Source organism: Phascolarctos cinereus, unplaced genomic scaffold (genome assembly GCF_003287225.1).
Source record: "Phascolarctos cinereus isolate Bilbo 61053 unplaced genomic scaffold, phaCin_HiC Scaffold_2;HRSCAF=192, whole genome shotgun sequence".
In the NCBI taxonomy this organism is placed as follows: Eukaryota; Metazoa; Chordata; class Mammalia; order Diprotodontia; family Phascolarctidae; genus Phascolarctos; species Phascolarctos cinereus.
In genome coordinates this window covers 317,871,277-317,887,989 of record NW_027555625.1, presented here as the reverse complement: position 1 = coordinate 317,887,989, position 16,713 = coordinate 317,871,277, and the positions used below count along the sequence as shown (strand labels likewise).

At 37.3% G+C, this 16,713-nt stretch overlaps 1 protein-coding gene across 3 annotated transcripts in view; it reads right to left on the bottom strand.

The window, feature by feature from the left end:
* The window catches only part of RBL1 (RB transcriptional corepressor like 1), a 73,088-nt gene that overhangs the window by 35,618 nt on the left and 20,757 nt on the right, over nt 1–16,713 (bottom strand). For 2 of the 3 annotated variants that reach the window (XM_020990799.2, XM_078150227.1), the window contains exons 3-9: nt 13,656–13,856; nt 12,157–12,221; nt 11,936–12,064; nt 11,641–11,801; nt 5,788–5,837; nt 5,092–5,278; nt 1,975–2,141 (exon numbers count right to left, since the gene is read on the bottom strand). In XM_020990799.2, the coding sequence (XP_020846458.1) occupies nt 1,975–2,141; nt 5,092–5,278; nt 5,788–5,837; nt 11,641–11,801; nt 11,936–12,064; nt 12,157–12,221; nt 13,656–13,856 (960 nt within the window). The remainder of the gene's footprint in view (nt 1–1,974; nt 2,142–5,091; nt 5,279–5,787; nt 5,838–11,640; nt 11,802–11,935; nt 12,065–12,156; nt 12,222–13,655; nt 13,857–16,713) is intronic. The other variant, XM_020990801.2, reaches the window with a different exon arrangement.

Here is a 16,713-nt window from a genome sequence, read left to right as displayed (position 1 = left end):
GAGTAAATTATATCCTTTAGAAATCTTTATGAAATATATTTCCTGTTCAAGTGATTGGGGGGGGGGGCCCGAGGCAATTGGGGTTAAGTGACTTGCCCAGGGTCACACAGCTAGTAAGTGTCAAGTGTCTGGTCTGACACTGGATTTGAACTCAGGTCCTCCTGACTCCATGGCCGGTGCTCTATCCACTGTGCCATCCAGCTGCCTTTTCAAGTGATTTTTTAAAAAAAATAAACAATCTCCTCTTTGGAGGAAAAGGGGCAAAACTTCCACTTCACCTTTCTATACTGATTTAGAAGGTGTGTAATTATAAAACTATTTTCTTCAGAAGTTTCAAACTATTAACCTAAATTATGGCCTACTTTAAAAAGAAAATGATGTATAACAGTTTGTAGAATGTTTGCAATTATCAAGAGAATCAACATTTTCTTTCCTCCCATTTTCTAAACCCTTCACAATTTGGCTTCTGACTTCTTCATTCAACTGAAACTATTCTCTCCAATGATTTCTTACTTGCCAGATCCAAAGAATGTCCCCATCTCATCATCCACCTTGACCTCTTTGCAGCATCTGGGACTGCTGATTACCTTCTTCTCTTGGATACTTTCCTCTCTTGGTTTTTGTGACTCTGCTCTCATTTGGTTCTCCTTCAAACTGTGTGACTGATGCTCCCTGTCGGTCTCTTTTGTGGGATCTTCATCTAGGTCATACTAACTAATTATAGGTGTTCACCAAGGCTCTGCCTTGGGCCCATTTTTTTTTTCAACTTATATTATCTCACTTGGTGATCTTGACAACTCAGGTTCAGTATCATCTCTGTGCAGATGATTCCCAAATCTATAAAGCCAGGCCTAATTTCTTTCCTGAGCTCTAGCTCTAGTCATATCATATCATCAACCGTCTTTTGGACATGGGCATCTCAAACTCAGAATGCTCAAAAGAGAACTCATCTTTCATCTAAAACTCTCCATGTTTCTAAACTTTTCTCTTTAGAGAACTTTCTTTAGAAACTCCACATTTCTAAACTTACTTATTATTGCCAAGAGTACCACCATCCTCCCAGTCACCAGGACTTTTAACTTCAGTGACATTCTTCAACTACTGTCATTCCCATAAATCCAATCCATTGCCAAACTGACAACATTGCCAAGTTGTCACTTCAACCTTCATGTCATCTCTCTATACATCTCCTCTTCATTCACATGGTCACTAACTTAGTTCAGGCCCTGATCACCTCTTCCCTGAACAATTCCAAGAGCTTCCTAGTTGTCTCCCTGCCTCAATGAGCTCCAGTAGTTGTTTATTGCCTCCAGATTCAAATATAAAGTCCTCTGTTGGGCATTTAAAGCTCTTCGCAACCTTACTCTTTCCTACATTTCCAGTCTTCTTATGCCTTATTACTCTTCAAGTACCCTAAAGGGCATGGACACTTGCAGGGAAGTGTAGGACAGCTACTGATTGTATTGACTATTCCCCGTGCCTGGAATACTCTATTTTAGTTACCCTGGCTTCCCTCAAGATCCAGCTCCAATTATACCTCTGGCAGGAAGTCTTTTCTGGTCCTCTCCACATACACACTCCACTTGCTAGCACCTTCCTCTCTGAGATGACCTTCCACCTACTCTGTATGTACCTTATATGTGCTTAGTTATTGGCATGTTGTCTGCCCTATTAGAATGGAAGCTCCTTGAGGGCAGTGATGTTTTTGCCTTTCCTTGTGTCCTCAGTGCTTACCTGGCACATAGTATGTACTTAATAATTGCTTGTTGATTGATTCACAGTGCAAGCCCACACACAGGCATTACATAATTTTTCTAAGTTAGAAACTTGTACAACATGGCTTAACTGATACAATTACACTTCCTAGACAGGAAAAAACCTACTTCACATAACAAAACTATGTCCCAAGGGCTATGAGAAGCACATGAGACTTATTTAAAAGAAAAACTCAGGAGTTAGTACTTATATGCTTACTCAAAAATATTCACAAGTTGCTCGCTTGGTGCATTTTTCAGTCCGGCCACAATGTTCTGTAATCGGCTCACACTTTGGGTTGCTGAAGCTACAGGAGTAGTAGCAGCTTCCTTTTCTTGGAGATACCGACGTCCAGTCAGTGGAGTAGAAGGGGCAAATGATCTTTCCTGTCAGGAGGGAGAGAAATCTTTAAGATTCAGAAATTATGCTTCCTTCCTTAAAGTGTTTATAACACAAAAACATATGCACATCCTTCACTGAAGTCATGCTTCCTTATACAGCAGAACAATTTTTCCTATCCTGCTATCTACCTGCAAAAGTTGGGCATTTCTACACCTTATAATTGAATATTACTTTTTGTTTTTCAAAGCATTTTATGTTATTTCATTTAATCCTTACAAAAATCCCATAAAATGGTTAAGACCAATATTTAATCTCATAGTATCATATAATTTAGAGTTGGAAGGATCCTACAAATAAGCAAATCAACCTCCTCATTTTACAGGTAGAAAGACTGTGGCTCAGAGAGGTGAAGTGAGTTGTCTGAGGTCACTGAGGCCTAAAGTAACAGAGGGGGGACTTTGAGCCCAGGCTCTCTGCCTCCAAATCCAATGCTCTTTTGTATACAAGTTGCTTCAATTTACAAATGAGGCAAAATGAGATTAAATGAGTCCCTTCAGGTTACACGACATTAAAACCTAGAAAATTCCCAGCTTTCCTAGCTACCAAACGAGGCCCTGTGCACTGAACAAACACCTCTAGGAAGCAGGTGAAGGCATGAGAGCATTTTAGCTATGGCTGCGATAAACCAAGAGTGGAGTTTCACAAGCTGAGGGAGAAGAATAAGGTCTGTGTCACAGGCAGGAGGTCAGAGTTCAGGAATATAACAGGCAAAAGGAAGCTAACTAATAAGAATGTCTCACTCCGTGTCCTTCTCTCCATTTACATGGTCACCATCCCAGTTTAGGCCTCACCTCTCACCTGGACCATTGCAAGAGTCTGCTCAGTGTTTCCTTATATCTACCCTTTCCCTACTCTGAGCCATCTTCCACTCTGGTACCAAAGTGATATTCCTAAAGTGCAGGTCTGACTATGTCATTCTCCAGCTAAACAAACATCAAGGGCTTTCAGAATAAATGGAACTCTTCTGTTTGACATTTAAAGGCTACTACCATCTGGCTTGAACTTACCTTTCTAGGCTAATTACACATTATTCCCCCCTCATGCACTAACCATGTGCATCAACTACGTAAACATCCCTAACTGATGTCCCTTAAACATAACATTCTATTTCCTGTCTGTGTGACTTTATCTATTTATCTAGTCATTTACTTAAAAGACTATATCTCCATAACTTACCAACTCTATAAGTGCAGAAGATATTCACATGCATAAACCCATTATGATCACCACTGGAACTTTGACCTAATATGACTATTTCTAATCTGGGCCAGCTTGCCCTTCTTTAGGCAAGGGGCTGGTGGCTACCAGCTCTAAGAGTTTCAACAAATTAATGCCAAATTTAGTTTGGAAACCCAAACAGCTTAGCCCACCGTAGTTCAGAACTCCCAAGCTCAAATGATGCCCCAGCCTCAGCCTCTTGGTAGCTAGGATTACAGGTATGCCCCACCATACTTGACTTCTCTGTGATTTCACACAGGCTATTTGTCCCTCATGCCCAGCATGCTTCCTTTCTCACCTATGCCTCTGAGAACTCCTAGCTCCCTTCAAAGCCTTAGCTCAAATGGTACCTCCTACAAGAGGCTTCTTTGACTCCAACAGTGTTAGTGCTACCCCTTGAAATTACTTTGTATTTATTTATCTGTGCATGTGGTGTTTCCTCCAATAAAATGCAAGATCCTTGAGGGCAGCAACTGACTCACTTTTATCTTTGAATCTCCTGGGCCAGGGCCTGGAAAAGTAAGTATCTAACCCAACTGAGCATCAAGAGATGAGGAAAATATAGCTAGAAATAGTAAACAGCAAGCATAATCCAAAGGATACGTAATTGTGTCAACATGAATTTTCCTTTCAACGACACAGGTTAAGAGTTCTCCATGCCTGCCTGTCCTGGGTGACTCCCGTCCATCTCCTTCCATATGTTTGCTATAAATAGTTTGCCCAGTGTGCTGAAGGCCCTTCCTCATGTCCTACTGGCATCCCAAAGATACTTGTGGAGCACACGCTGCCCTTAATTATCCCTTCTCTCATCTCATGATCGGCCCATCTTTCTTCTTTAAGTGTATATTTCTCTGATGTTGTCCTTTATGCTAATTCTTCTCCATTTCTCTTTATGTGTTATGTGCTGCAATCTACTCACACTCATCACGCACCTTTCCCTACACTCTCAAAGCTACCCACATTCCATGGCTTACAGCATACAACAATGCTGGCATTTTAAAAATGTGCTTTTTTGTCCCAGGAGAAGATGGGGACATTAAAAGAATTTTGTAATTTCTCAAAGGCAATGTAGGTCACTCTTCTTCTATTTAATTCTAGGCCCAATTCCTTGTCTATTTGTACTATCTGTGCCTATATAAGATAGATAGATACTGATGGAAGAGCTCTATAGGTTGCCCATCTAACTGCATTTCATAATCTAGACAACAATTGCTTCATCCACTTGGTCTTTCATGGGTGGATTGTTAGGTCAAATTCTTTTGTGGTTATTGATGTTTTCCAGGATGCTCTGCAATATTCCAGGGCAAGATATACTCAGCACAATGGCATTGGCAAAGAGAAGCAACCCAGTGACCTCAGCATCCTTAAGGAATCTCCTCCTTTGGTGAACACAGACCTCTCAGTTTTATGCCTGATATTTATGATCAGAGGGTTGAACAAGGCCTTCTCTGTTATTACATCTTACAAGGAATTTTAAATAATTTTAAGGTAGGAGACATACCTTGTCAAAAATGAGCCTTTAAGGCAGTGTTGATGTATACACCCAAAAAATAAAGCAGAAAGCCTAAACAGTTCTCTTTTAAAAATCCCTTTGGCTAATAGGTTCATAAGAATATAGGCTAATATTGGAAATTCAAGATTTTATTACAAAAAGATACTTGTATTCTAGATGCAAAATGACATAGGATTACACTGAAACTTGAACAGGTTCCGTACCTTTGCAAAATGCTGCTGAAGGTTACATTCCACTTGGACTCTTGTAATCAATTTTCCTGCAGGGGTGTCACCTATAAATTTCTGAGGACTTCCAATTTCCTCTTCTGCATCTGCTCCCAAGAAAACCCTTTCGTCAAAATCACCAACTGTAAGAACGTATTCTTCGTATTCCTTATTTACTGCTTTGCTGAAAAGAAACAGTATTTTAAGTTGATGGATAGACGTTTACTTAAAAAATGAATTTGTCCTGACTCAAAGATAGAATCAAAAAGTCCAAAAAACTTTTGCTGTCCTGTTTAAAGTTTTATTGACTTTATCTGTATTTACTAATATTGGGAACTCCCATATTTCTTTAGTACCTTTACCATCCACTAGGAAATCCTCATTCCTTTGAAATACCACAGTACAGAAAATATAGACTACCTTATAAAACATCAAGGAAGATAAACCTACTTAAGGAGAACAAAAAGGTATCAGCTAGGCATAATGACTGCTTCAAACTGTGTACTTTTTTGACAAATCAAGTTACTATTTTGCTGTACACCACACTTGGGAATGATAAAATACCTTTCTGCATCCAAATTGAAGCCATTAGGCCAATACTTAAGGGCAAGTTTAATAACTATTCATCTCTTGCCTCTAAATGAAGGGAAAATTCAAATTCTTTGGTGTTCTTCTGATATAAATAATACATACCTATTATCTGCAAAACTGGAAATATCCAAGAGGCATTCTCCTTTTAAAATCTGCAGAGAAAAAGATATATTTAGAAACTTGGTATAACCTAGCTGTACAAACTTAACAAAAATGTGAAATAAGCTGAGAAATAAATAAACATATTTATTCTAAATGTGAAAGACAAATTCTTGGTAATAGATTACTTGAAATAAAGTTAGCAGGTTTCAATATATACAGATAAAATATACATAGCATAAAACTAAGAAGGGCAACATTTAGAAACATTTTCATCTTGAATATGTCACTGCATTTATAAGGACAATACCAAGTTCCTAATGAGCAAGTGGCCAAATATGTACAGACAATTCACAAGACAGAAATCCAATATAGTGATTATTTGAAAGCCATATAAAGTCACCAACAATTAGCTAAAGATACATATGATCACTATTCAAACATTTGAAGGACAACAGGTTAGGAAGATTGTTCTTTGTGGTCCTGAAGGCACCAGAAAAAATAGATTGAAGCTGTATCAAGGCAGATTTAAATCTGATATAAGGAAAAATTTCTCAACAAATAGAGCTGCCTAGGAGTGGAATGGACTATCCTAGGAAGTAGTGAGTTTTCCAGTGCTGAAGGTCTTAAAGCCTCAGGCTTGATAGTCACAACTGGGGATGCTATCAAGAGCGTGTTTTCTCCAGGTAAGGACTGGACTAGATATTCTACAAAGTTCCTTCTGAACAATTATATTATGCTACATCATATTCACTAATTTTGGGAAAACTAATAAAAATTACAAAAACTCAATGGTGGGGTGATGAGGAAAAAGACATATGCTGTGTTGCTGGTTTTACAAATGGATGCAATCTTTCTGAAGAGCAAATTGGCAATGCCCAGCAAGAATTACAAACCTGGCGACAATGTGTGACCCAGTGATCCTAATATTGGGACTATCTCCTGAAAGAAGTATCTTTAAAAGAAAAAACAATTTGTTTAAAGCTGTATTATTTGTAATAGTGGAAAAACTGGAAGTAGTCTAAATGTTCAATTGTCAAGGAATAGTGGATGGGATTGGGATTAGGGAGAACATGGCACACCAACATGAAGGTGACCCTCCATGCAATGTAACAAATACTAAGAATATGTGGAAATAAGAAAAAGTACAAAATGGAGTAATACAACAAGGAAAAATCAGAACTGTGACTGTGTTTTAAAATGTGTTTTGTGAGTCAAATAAAAAATACCATATCCATGGAAAGATGATAGTATATGTGCAAGTATGTATAGATATATTATCAGAGAGAATCTTAAGGATCAGAAAGGGAGATAAAGTTGTTGATAAGTTGCCATTGCATGTGCATGTCTAAATATACTTTTTGTGGTAAAATTGAATAGCCATCAAATACAATTTTGGTGGGGAAAGAGAAATAAATTATGGTTTTTAGGTGGGCAGAAGAAACAGTACATCATCTTGATCTAATAGAATGCAAAGAAACAAACTACAGAAATACAGAATATTTTCTGCAGACCAATGATTATTTATCATGTAAATGAAATATTGAAGTATTAGGTAACTCAGGACACACTGGAGTCTCACCTCTAACCCAGAGACGCATCAATGCCGGCCCCAGGTTTGCTTGCTTAGCTTGGCTCTGAGTCAGACATGGAGAAATGTCAGGGATTAATTGGGGTAGCGTGGCCGTAGGAGAGAGCTGGCCTCAAAGCCAGGAAGACCTGAGTTTAGATCTCACTTTGAATGGTCACACAACTGGGTGTGTGACTAAGGGCAAGTCCCTTACCCTCTCAGTGCTCCAATCAACTCTAAGACTATAAAGTGATACAGAAGGTGCCCACCTGAATCAGTAAAGGGATTTCCCTTCCATTGAAGATTCCTACACTCATGAAATCACAAGCCTGGTCTCTTTCTCTAGTTGAAGTACTGGGGAACAAAATTAGCCAAATAGTGATACGGTCTTATTACTTAGGCTGTGGAAGTAAGCTTTAGCAAAAAAAGAAGAAAGCAACAGTTTCAAAAAAGAATTTAAGTCTAGTAAAGGGACAAGAAGAAGTCTTCAACTACTAAGACTGATAGGTTTCTAAACACTGCCCTTGTTGCCATAAGTAGAGCCCAGTATGCATCTAGTTCCTGCCCTCTATAAACAAATAATGCTTGGACAATCCCATAAAAATTAGATATTTGTCAGAGAGAAAGATTTCATATTTTCTTAATTAGTCTACATTATGGATCAAAAGATATAAGGAATGATTTTCAGGGAAGGAAAATTTTTAAGTCTTGATTAATATTCTTCAGGATAAAAACTGAATTATGTAACACCCTGTTACCATAAACTCTATCTGAAACTTCTTGTGGCTTCCCTAAGCCATCTTATGCACTACTCTTAACATTGTTGACTAAGCAGTTTTTTAATATATACTGCTATGACATGTCAGAATCATCTGGAAATTTCCCTCACCCTGCCCCCACCCACCATACCTAACTGAGCAGCTGAGTTTCTACCTCTCAATATTCCTAAGGCCCAGCCTAACCTCATGATCAAACACTTTCTAAGACTCTCCATGGCCCATAAGATAAATCACAAACTTTAGCCTGACCATTATCTAAAGTTCTCCACAATCTGCTCCCACCTCCCCGTCTATCCTTATTTTATACTTTACAAATGCTACACTGCAGCTAATAAATGTTTCTTGAACTCAACACTACACTTCCTACCTCAGTATAATCGTATAAACTGTCTTCCATGTCTGAAATACACTGCCTCCTCATTTCCTACTCTCAGAATCCCTGTCTTCCTCCAAGGCACAACTCAAGTGTCCTCTCCTTTGTGAAGTTTCTCAGACCCTCCTAGCCTGCTTGTCAATATTCTCCTCCTACTCAGACTTTTTTTTGGGGGGGGTGGTTAGGCAATGGGGTTAAGTGACTTGCTCAGGGTCACACAGCTAATAAGTGTTATGTGTCTGAGGCTGGATTTGAACTCAGGTCCTCCTGAATCCAGGGCCGGTGCTCTATCCACTGTGCCACCTAGCTGCCCCTTTGGTTTTTCTTTGCACTGTACTCATCTGCAGGTATGTTTTAGCCCTCAGTTAAACTTAAGGTCCCTGAGGGCAAGGACTGCTTTAGTTCTGTCTTTCTACCCCTAGGTTTCCAGTGCAGCACATTATGATATAATTATTAACAATTTTTACTTCCCCCTTTGAAAATTATTTATTCATATTTTTGGACAATTTATCCAATATATACAAGAATTTATCTCTGTGAATTTTTAGCAGTTTCTTATATGTTTTAGATGCTGTTCCTATCATACCTGCCACAAATACTTGCCCAAAGTGTTATTTTCTTTTTTTAATCAGATATAAACAAATTATTTTAAATGTTATCAAGCACATCTAATCCTCCCCAAACTTAGCTGTGTTCACTCATTTTTACCCACCTCATCTCTACTTCATCAATTTCCCACTGCAGCTCTCCTAGTCCCTTCCACTGTGCCCTCCAGAACTCCACTCCATGATTAACACATTCCCTTGCATCTTAAATTACTTCCTATCTTATTTCTTCTATCTTATGCCACTATCTGAGATGTTGGCTCCTTCTAGATGACACTAACGCTCAGCAACCTCTTTTGAGCTTCATGCAAGTTAAATTTACCATCCAGTTTAGATTCTGGTAGCCATCATCTACAGGTTTCCAGGGCATTCTCTCTTCTTTCTCAGTGAGTTCAATCCCTGGCTCAGAGTCCTCCTCATTACCCCAACCTCTGCCCTCATTCTAGGGGATTTCAACTTTTATATCGATGTTCCCTCAAACACTCTAACTTCTCAGTTTCTCAATCCATTCAACTCCCATGGCCTATTCTTCCATTCTACCTCTTAACTGCCAAAATCTATGAGTAGCCTCATCTCATCATCCACCTTGACCTCTCTGTAGCATCTGATATTGCTGATCACCTTCTTCCATTGGGTACTTTCCTCTCAAGTTTTTCATGACTCTGCTCTCTTAGTTCTACTCCAAATTGTCTGACTGATGCTCCTTGTCAGTATCTTTTGTATGATCTCCATCCAGGTCATATTCACTAATCATGGGTGTTCCCCAAGGCCCTGCCCTGGGTCCTCTTCTTTTGTTCACTTTAGGCCAGCTCAGTGATCTCAACAACTCCCATGGGTTCAGTATCTTTACAAAGATGATAGCCAAATCTATGTAAAGCAGTCTAATTTCTTTCCTGCACTCCAGTCTCATCATATCATCAACTGTCTTTTGGATGTTTCAAAGTGGATGAAATACAGGCATCTTAAACTCACTGTATCCGAAACAGAATTCATTACCTTTCTCCCAACACTCTCCCCTCTTTCTGAATTTCCCTACCATTGTCAAAGGTACCACCATTCTTCCTGTCACCCAGATAGACATCCTAATATTCTCCTCAACTGCGTCACCTCATATATCCAATCAGTTGCCAAATATCATAAGGTTACCTTCCATCCAGCACCTATCTTGTATATGTTGTCTTATATTTGTAAGCTGGGCAAGAACTATTGTTGCTTTTTCCTTTGTACTGGCAAACAGTAAGTGCTTAATAAATCACTATTGATTGAGTCGCTAATAATTCCATTTAATTGTTTAATTAATTAATTTATTTAATTCTATTTAATTATTTAATAAGAAAAAATAATCTCCCCACAATTAAAATAAACTACATTATTCCATTTTCTTTCTTTCTTTAAGGTTCTATTCTATGTTTAAGTCTTCATCCAGGAAGAATTTACTAAGTTACATATTGTGAGATATGGGTCCAAATCCATTTCTGACAAATTATTATCCAATTTTCCCAAGTACATGCATTTAATAATAAATCTTTTTTATAGTTTTAGTTTTTATAGGCTTATAAAACAATAATTTTTGATCCATATTTGGCTGGATATGTGGCTTCTCTATTTTTTGCCCAGTACCAAATACTTTTGATAACTGCTTTGTATTATGTTCCAAAGTCTGGGAGAGCAAGACCTTCATTTCCAGGACAACTATAAAATAATAATAAATGAAATAAACCTAAAAAACTGAAAGGATATTTATTGTTCATGGTAGAGTCAGTCTAATTATAATAAAAATAATACTCTCCCAATCAATTTCTTTATATTTACTGTAACACCAGTCAAAATACTAAGTAGTTTCTTTATAAAATATATTTTCTGGTAGGGGAATGGGGGTGAAAATGGGAGTAGGGTCCTGAACTGTAATTTCATTCATGTAGAGGGTTCCTGTTGTAGAAACTTCTTCCACTACTGTAGCTTAGCAACTCATCTATAATTTATAATGTTAGAGAGTTGCTTGGAACACTGAGAAATTGAGAGATCTGTCTATGGTCACAGAGCTAATATGGGTCCAAAACAGAACATAAACCCAGGGCTTCCTGATTCCAAAGCAGTCTCTATATCCCTTGTACTATGCTGTTTCTTGTTAAAAATAATAGTTAATGTGGAAAAAACAGCAAGAATTTCCAGGGGTATGTCGTTAGTCATTTTTAAGTATGCATGTGTAATCCATAGTGCGGATATTCAAGGAAAGAAAACTACTATGCACAGAAGTCTGAGCAAGAGACAGGTCTTTACCATAGAATACTAAAGCTGGAAGGAAATCTTAGAGATCATCTAGCCTAACCTTCTCATTTTACAGATGAAAATTTGAGGTAAAGAATTTGAAGCAACTTGCTGAGGGTCCCCAAGCTAGTTAAGTGAGAGAACTGGGACCATCACCAACTTGAAAAGGTTTAACGGTGGAAATGGAATTTACTGAAAATGACTTTTCTATTTGTTTGATAACCACTTGAAATTTTATTTATCTGATAACAGGCACTGTACCTTTCTATCAAATAGTTTTGAAATGTATGGCTTAAAGTAATGCTCCTTTATCCCTTTTGCTTCTACTAGAAGTCCATCATGCAGCTCACAGAGTGCAGCAATGATACATGGCGGTTCTTCAGAGGCTCTATAGTCAGAAGTATGGAAATCAGGTGGTAAACCTAAGGTGGCATAGGGGGAAAGAAATAGAAGGAGGAAAAGAAAAAGAGAGAGGGAGAGAAAACATGGTTATTTTTTAAAATGCATTTTTAAATGGTTAGAAATAATTTACTTTTACAAATAAATAAGGTCTTACCTTTGAATGACAAATTCAGCAAATCTCTTCTATTTGGGCACATAATGGCATTTGTGAAAGTTAGATCCAAGCAGCACAGAAGTAAATGATAAGAGTTTACTAAATCATCTCCAATCATACGAAAGTTACCTTTACAAAGAATACAAAGACCACAAACCTATCATGTCAAATATGAACAAATTCATGAAACATAAATATCAATTACGAAAACACCAAGTTACCTTTGGTATAGACAAAGAGCGTCCAACAGAAGTTAAAGAGATCTTTAACAGTACAAGGAACTCGTCTAGAAAGATAAAAAAAGAGTTACATTAAATTTCATTACTCTCACTAACCTTCTAGAATAAAAACCACACCAAAGTTTTTAAAGTTTAGCAGTAAATAAAATGAGAAAAATATTACAATCAAGTGACACATAAATTCCATTCACCTTACCTTGCACTTCTCTAAAACACAGGGCTAGTTATTTGTGATCTATGTAATAGATTCAAATTTAATAACATTTCCAAATAGCAAGTACCATAGGATTTCTTAAACTAAGATATAAACAAACTCTCCCTACTCCCTTTGAAAAATACAGAGAAGAGACAGCTAGGAGGCACAATGGATAGAGCACTGGCCCTGAAGTCAGGGGGACCTGAGTTCAAATCCTAGCTGTGTGATCCTGGGCAAGTCACTTAACCCCTGATTGGCTCAAAAACAGAAAAAAAAAAGAAAAATAGAGAGAAATGCTACCCTGAAATTTCAGTCACAAGAAATGTATGAATGAATATATTTAACTTCTTTGCAGGTAATTTCTGACACAAATAACAATTGATTAAATCATTTTGGAAATAAATTTTGAATTATGGATGGAAAAAATCACTAAACTGTTTGTATGCTTTGACCCACTGATCTAACTGTTGGGCATATACTACAATAAAGTGGTCAGTGACAAAAAGAAAGGTCCTTATATGTAATACTAAATCCATAACAGCATTCTTTGTGGTAGGAAAAACTGGAAACAAAATGGGTGCTTATTGGTAGAAGAATAGTTAAACAAATCACGGTACATGATCATAACATATTATTGAGTTTTATGAAATGATGAATATGAACAATTCAGAGAAACACGAGAAGACATGTGACATGATACTGAATGAAGAAAACAGAACCAAGAGAACAAAATACACAATTATTACAGTAATGTAAACAATAAAAACTAAAAAGTAGTCCAACTCTAATGAGCTGAAATGAACAATCTCAGCCTAGGAGAGGCCTGCACAATATACAGCCCACCAAAGGATTTCAGGCAGCCTGTGAAAAATGTTGAGAATGTGAAACAGGCTGCAACATACCACCCATGGACCACTTTGGCAGGCCACTTGTGGCCCATAGGCAGTATGTTGTACATTCCTGGTCTGGGAAAATTGTTAAAGAAACATATAGAAACATAAAAACAGTTTCTCAATACAGAGGAGCAGACTATGCATATGAAATTCAGTATATTAGCTATGGCTGCTGAATCCACAGGCCTTGCTTAAATGTTTTCCTGCGTCACAAAAAGGATTCAACGGGGATGAGCAGGCAGATAAGGAAAAACACATAACGGCATAAAAACTAAACACAAAAATAAAACTTTTTTAAAAGTTAAAGTAATAACAAAATAGTTAATAAAATATTATACTTTAATGTTTGTAATGTGCTGCATATATATTATCTCATTTAATAAGGGTCTTACCTCTGCTTTCTACTCCGTGGCAATTTTGGTGGCTCCTCGTATGGATTTCTAAATATGTCCAAAAAAATTGGCTCAAATTTTTTGAAAATCACAGTTGACACCTCAAAGTTTCTCTCCAGCCTTTCTATGCGCTCACGAAATTCCTGTGGCAGGTTTGACATGTCTATCCACTTCTTCATTTTACTAAAAAACTGAATTAAACTTAAAAAAAGGAAAGCAACAAAATCTGTTTTTTTTAATCAGTCAACATGATGAATTTAAAAAATAACATAAAACAGTTTTCAGAGAAGAAATCTTTTTGGTCATGACTACTACTCCTTATGAAAAACACTGTTACTACGACCCCTAAGCTGGTGAATTTTTTATCCTCATAGTCTCCTTATGCACATTCTCTGTATATAGTTCCTTGTATAATTAACTTTGTATGCTTATGTGATATCATCAACTCTAGTATAAGTGCTCATATGGCAGGGACCATATTTTTTACTTTTGTTTATTCTCCATAGCACCTAGACAGTGCTTTGGATGTGGAAAGAACTCAATAAATATTTGTCCCGAGACCTGGATTCACTGAATGAGCTAGAAAAGACAAGAGAACACAGCACTTTCAGCTTCAGTCAATGTTTAGTTGATTTTCCTTAACTGTTATTTCTTTATTATGAGAGAAGGCTGAATTTTTGGGGGGTAGACAAGGATATAGTCAGATGTTTCTATGATATAAAAATAAAAGGCATCAATCAAACTTTAAAAAAAAAACAATGCATGTTGTCTCATTGAAAAACAGATTTCGGAGGAGGGCACAAAAACAGTAAGTTAGAAAGTTAAGATTAAACTCAGGCATTTATGTCCCAAAGTTTAGTTTCAGTCACTTAAAAGATACTAACCAGATACATGATGAATGGAATGAAAGACTTTCTTTAGCCTATCAATCGATAAACAAACAATTAAGTACTCCATGTGCCAGGAACTGGAGAAAAACAAAAATGAAAGTCTCTGCCCTCAAGAAGCTTATGTTCTGCGGAGAGGAAATGACACACATGTAAAAATAAATATAACATGTATGCAAAACAATTTTAGCACCGGGGCACTAATTGCTGGGGAGAATTGGGAAAGGCCTCATGAAGAAGGCAACGCTTGAACTGAGCTTCTGAAGGAACACAGAGTTTCTAAGAGACAGAAATGAGGAGGAAAAGCACTCCATGCATGAAGGACAACCTGTATAAAAAAGCATGGAGACATGAGAGGGAATGGAATGTAAAAGGAGCAGGAAGTAGGCCAGTTTGGATAAACTATGGAGTACAAAAAGATGAGCCTGGAAGGGAAAGTTAGAGACAGACTGTGAAATCCTTTCAATACTTTGAAAGGTGTTTATTATATTTAAACTTGGATACAATAGGGAGCCACTGGAGCTTTTTGAGCAGGGGGACAAAATGGTCAGATCTGTGCTTGAGGAATATCACTCTGTTCGTTGTATAGAGAACACACTAGAAACTGGAGAGATTTCAAGTGGGGGATGACCAATTAGGAAACTATTACAATAGTCCACATATCAGGTAATAAGGACCTGAACTGGTGGTGATCACATGAGTGGAGAGAAGGGGACTGAATTTGAGAAATAATGTAGGGTAGAATTGTCAAGATCTGGCAACTCACTGGATACGTGGGTGAAGGGTGGGGAGGAGAGGCTAGGTAGAGGAAGAATGACTCCAAAGTTGCAAACCTGGGGGGACTGAAAAATTCTGGTGACCTCAATGTAGAAAGGAAAGTTAGGGAGAAGGGTGTGTTTTAAGAGACCTCTGTTACTGGGAAAATGATTTATTATTTCACAAAAACTTCTGAGGAAGCTGAAAATAAGTATGACAGAAACTACCTTTAGACCAAACCTTATGCCACATGCCAAGATTTGCTCCAAATGGATTTGTGATGTAGATATAAAATGTCACATTAAACAAATTAGAGGAACAAGGAAGGATTTTCCCTTTGGATAAAAGAGGAGTTCATGACAAAACAAAGACTAGAGAAGATTATAGAAAATAAAATGTGTAAGTTCAATTATACAGTATGATATTTAAAAGATCGTGCATAAACGATACCAATGAAGCTAAAATTAGAAGGGAAACAGCTGACTAGGAAAAATCTTGGTAGCAAGTTACTCTGATAAATGTCTCATTTCCAAGATATATAAGGAATTGATTCAAATTTTTGAGAATAAGAGCAATTCCCCTCATAAACAAAGGATATGAATAGGCAGTTTTCAAAGGAAGAAATCCAAGCTATCACTAGCCAATTTATTCATATGAATAAATGCTCTAAATCATTAATAATTGGTGAAATGCAAGTTAAAGCAACTCTAATTATTGCAATGATCAACCATAAACTCCAAAGGATAAATGACGAAGCATACTACCTACTTCTTGATGCATTCAATATGTAGAATGAGACCTAAATTTTGAGGCATGACTAATTCAGAAATTTGTTTTACTTTACTGTGCATATTTATTACAGAGTTTTGTTTTTCTTTTTCTATCTGGGAGGGAGAAGAAATAGATGATGTTAATTTAACAAAAAAGAAGGGATGGATTGGGGGGAAAGACAATGAATTTTGTTTTGGAAATGTTGAGTTCAAGTTGGAAATCAGCAGTTGGTGATATGGGACTAAAGTCAGAAAAGAGACTGAGGTTGGGTATATAGAAGCTGGGTGTCATCTGCATTAAAAAAGAATTTATCAATCAACAAGCATATATTAATTTCTAATTATGTGCTAGGCACTGGGGATACAAAGACAAAAAAAAATAATCCCTGCTCTAAAGACATTTATATTCTCTCAAGGGAGAAATCACCTGTGTGACAGTTTTTAAAAGCGTTTGGCTGGGAAAAAAAAGGAGAAGAGATACAGGATGATAGCCCGAAGAGATGTGAATGTCTTTTAAGGATGGGGGTAGACTTTGAGCATGTTTGTCAGAACAAGGAATGTCCCAGTAGGCAGGCTGAAGATCAGAGATGGGGAACGAGGTTGGGAATCTGCCGAGAGAGAGAGGAAGGGACTGAACAGTATAAG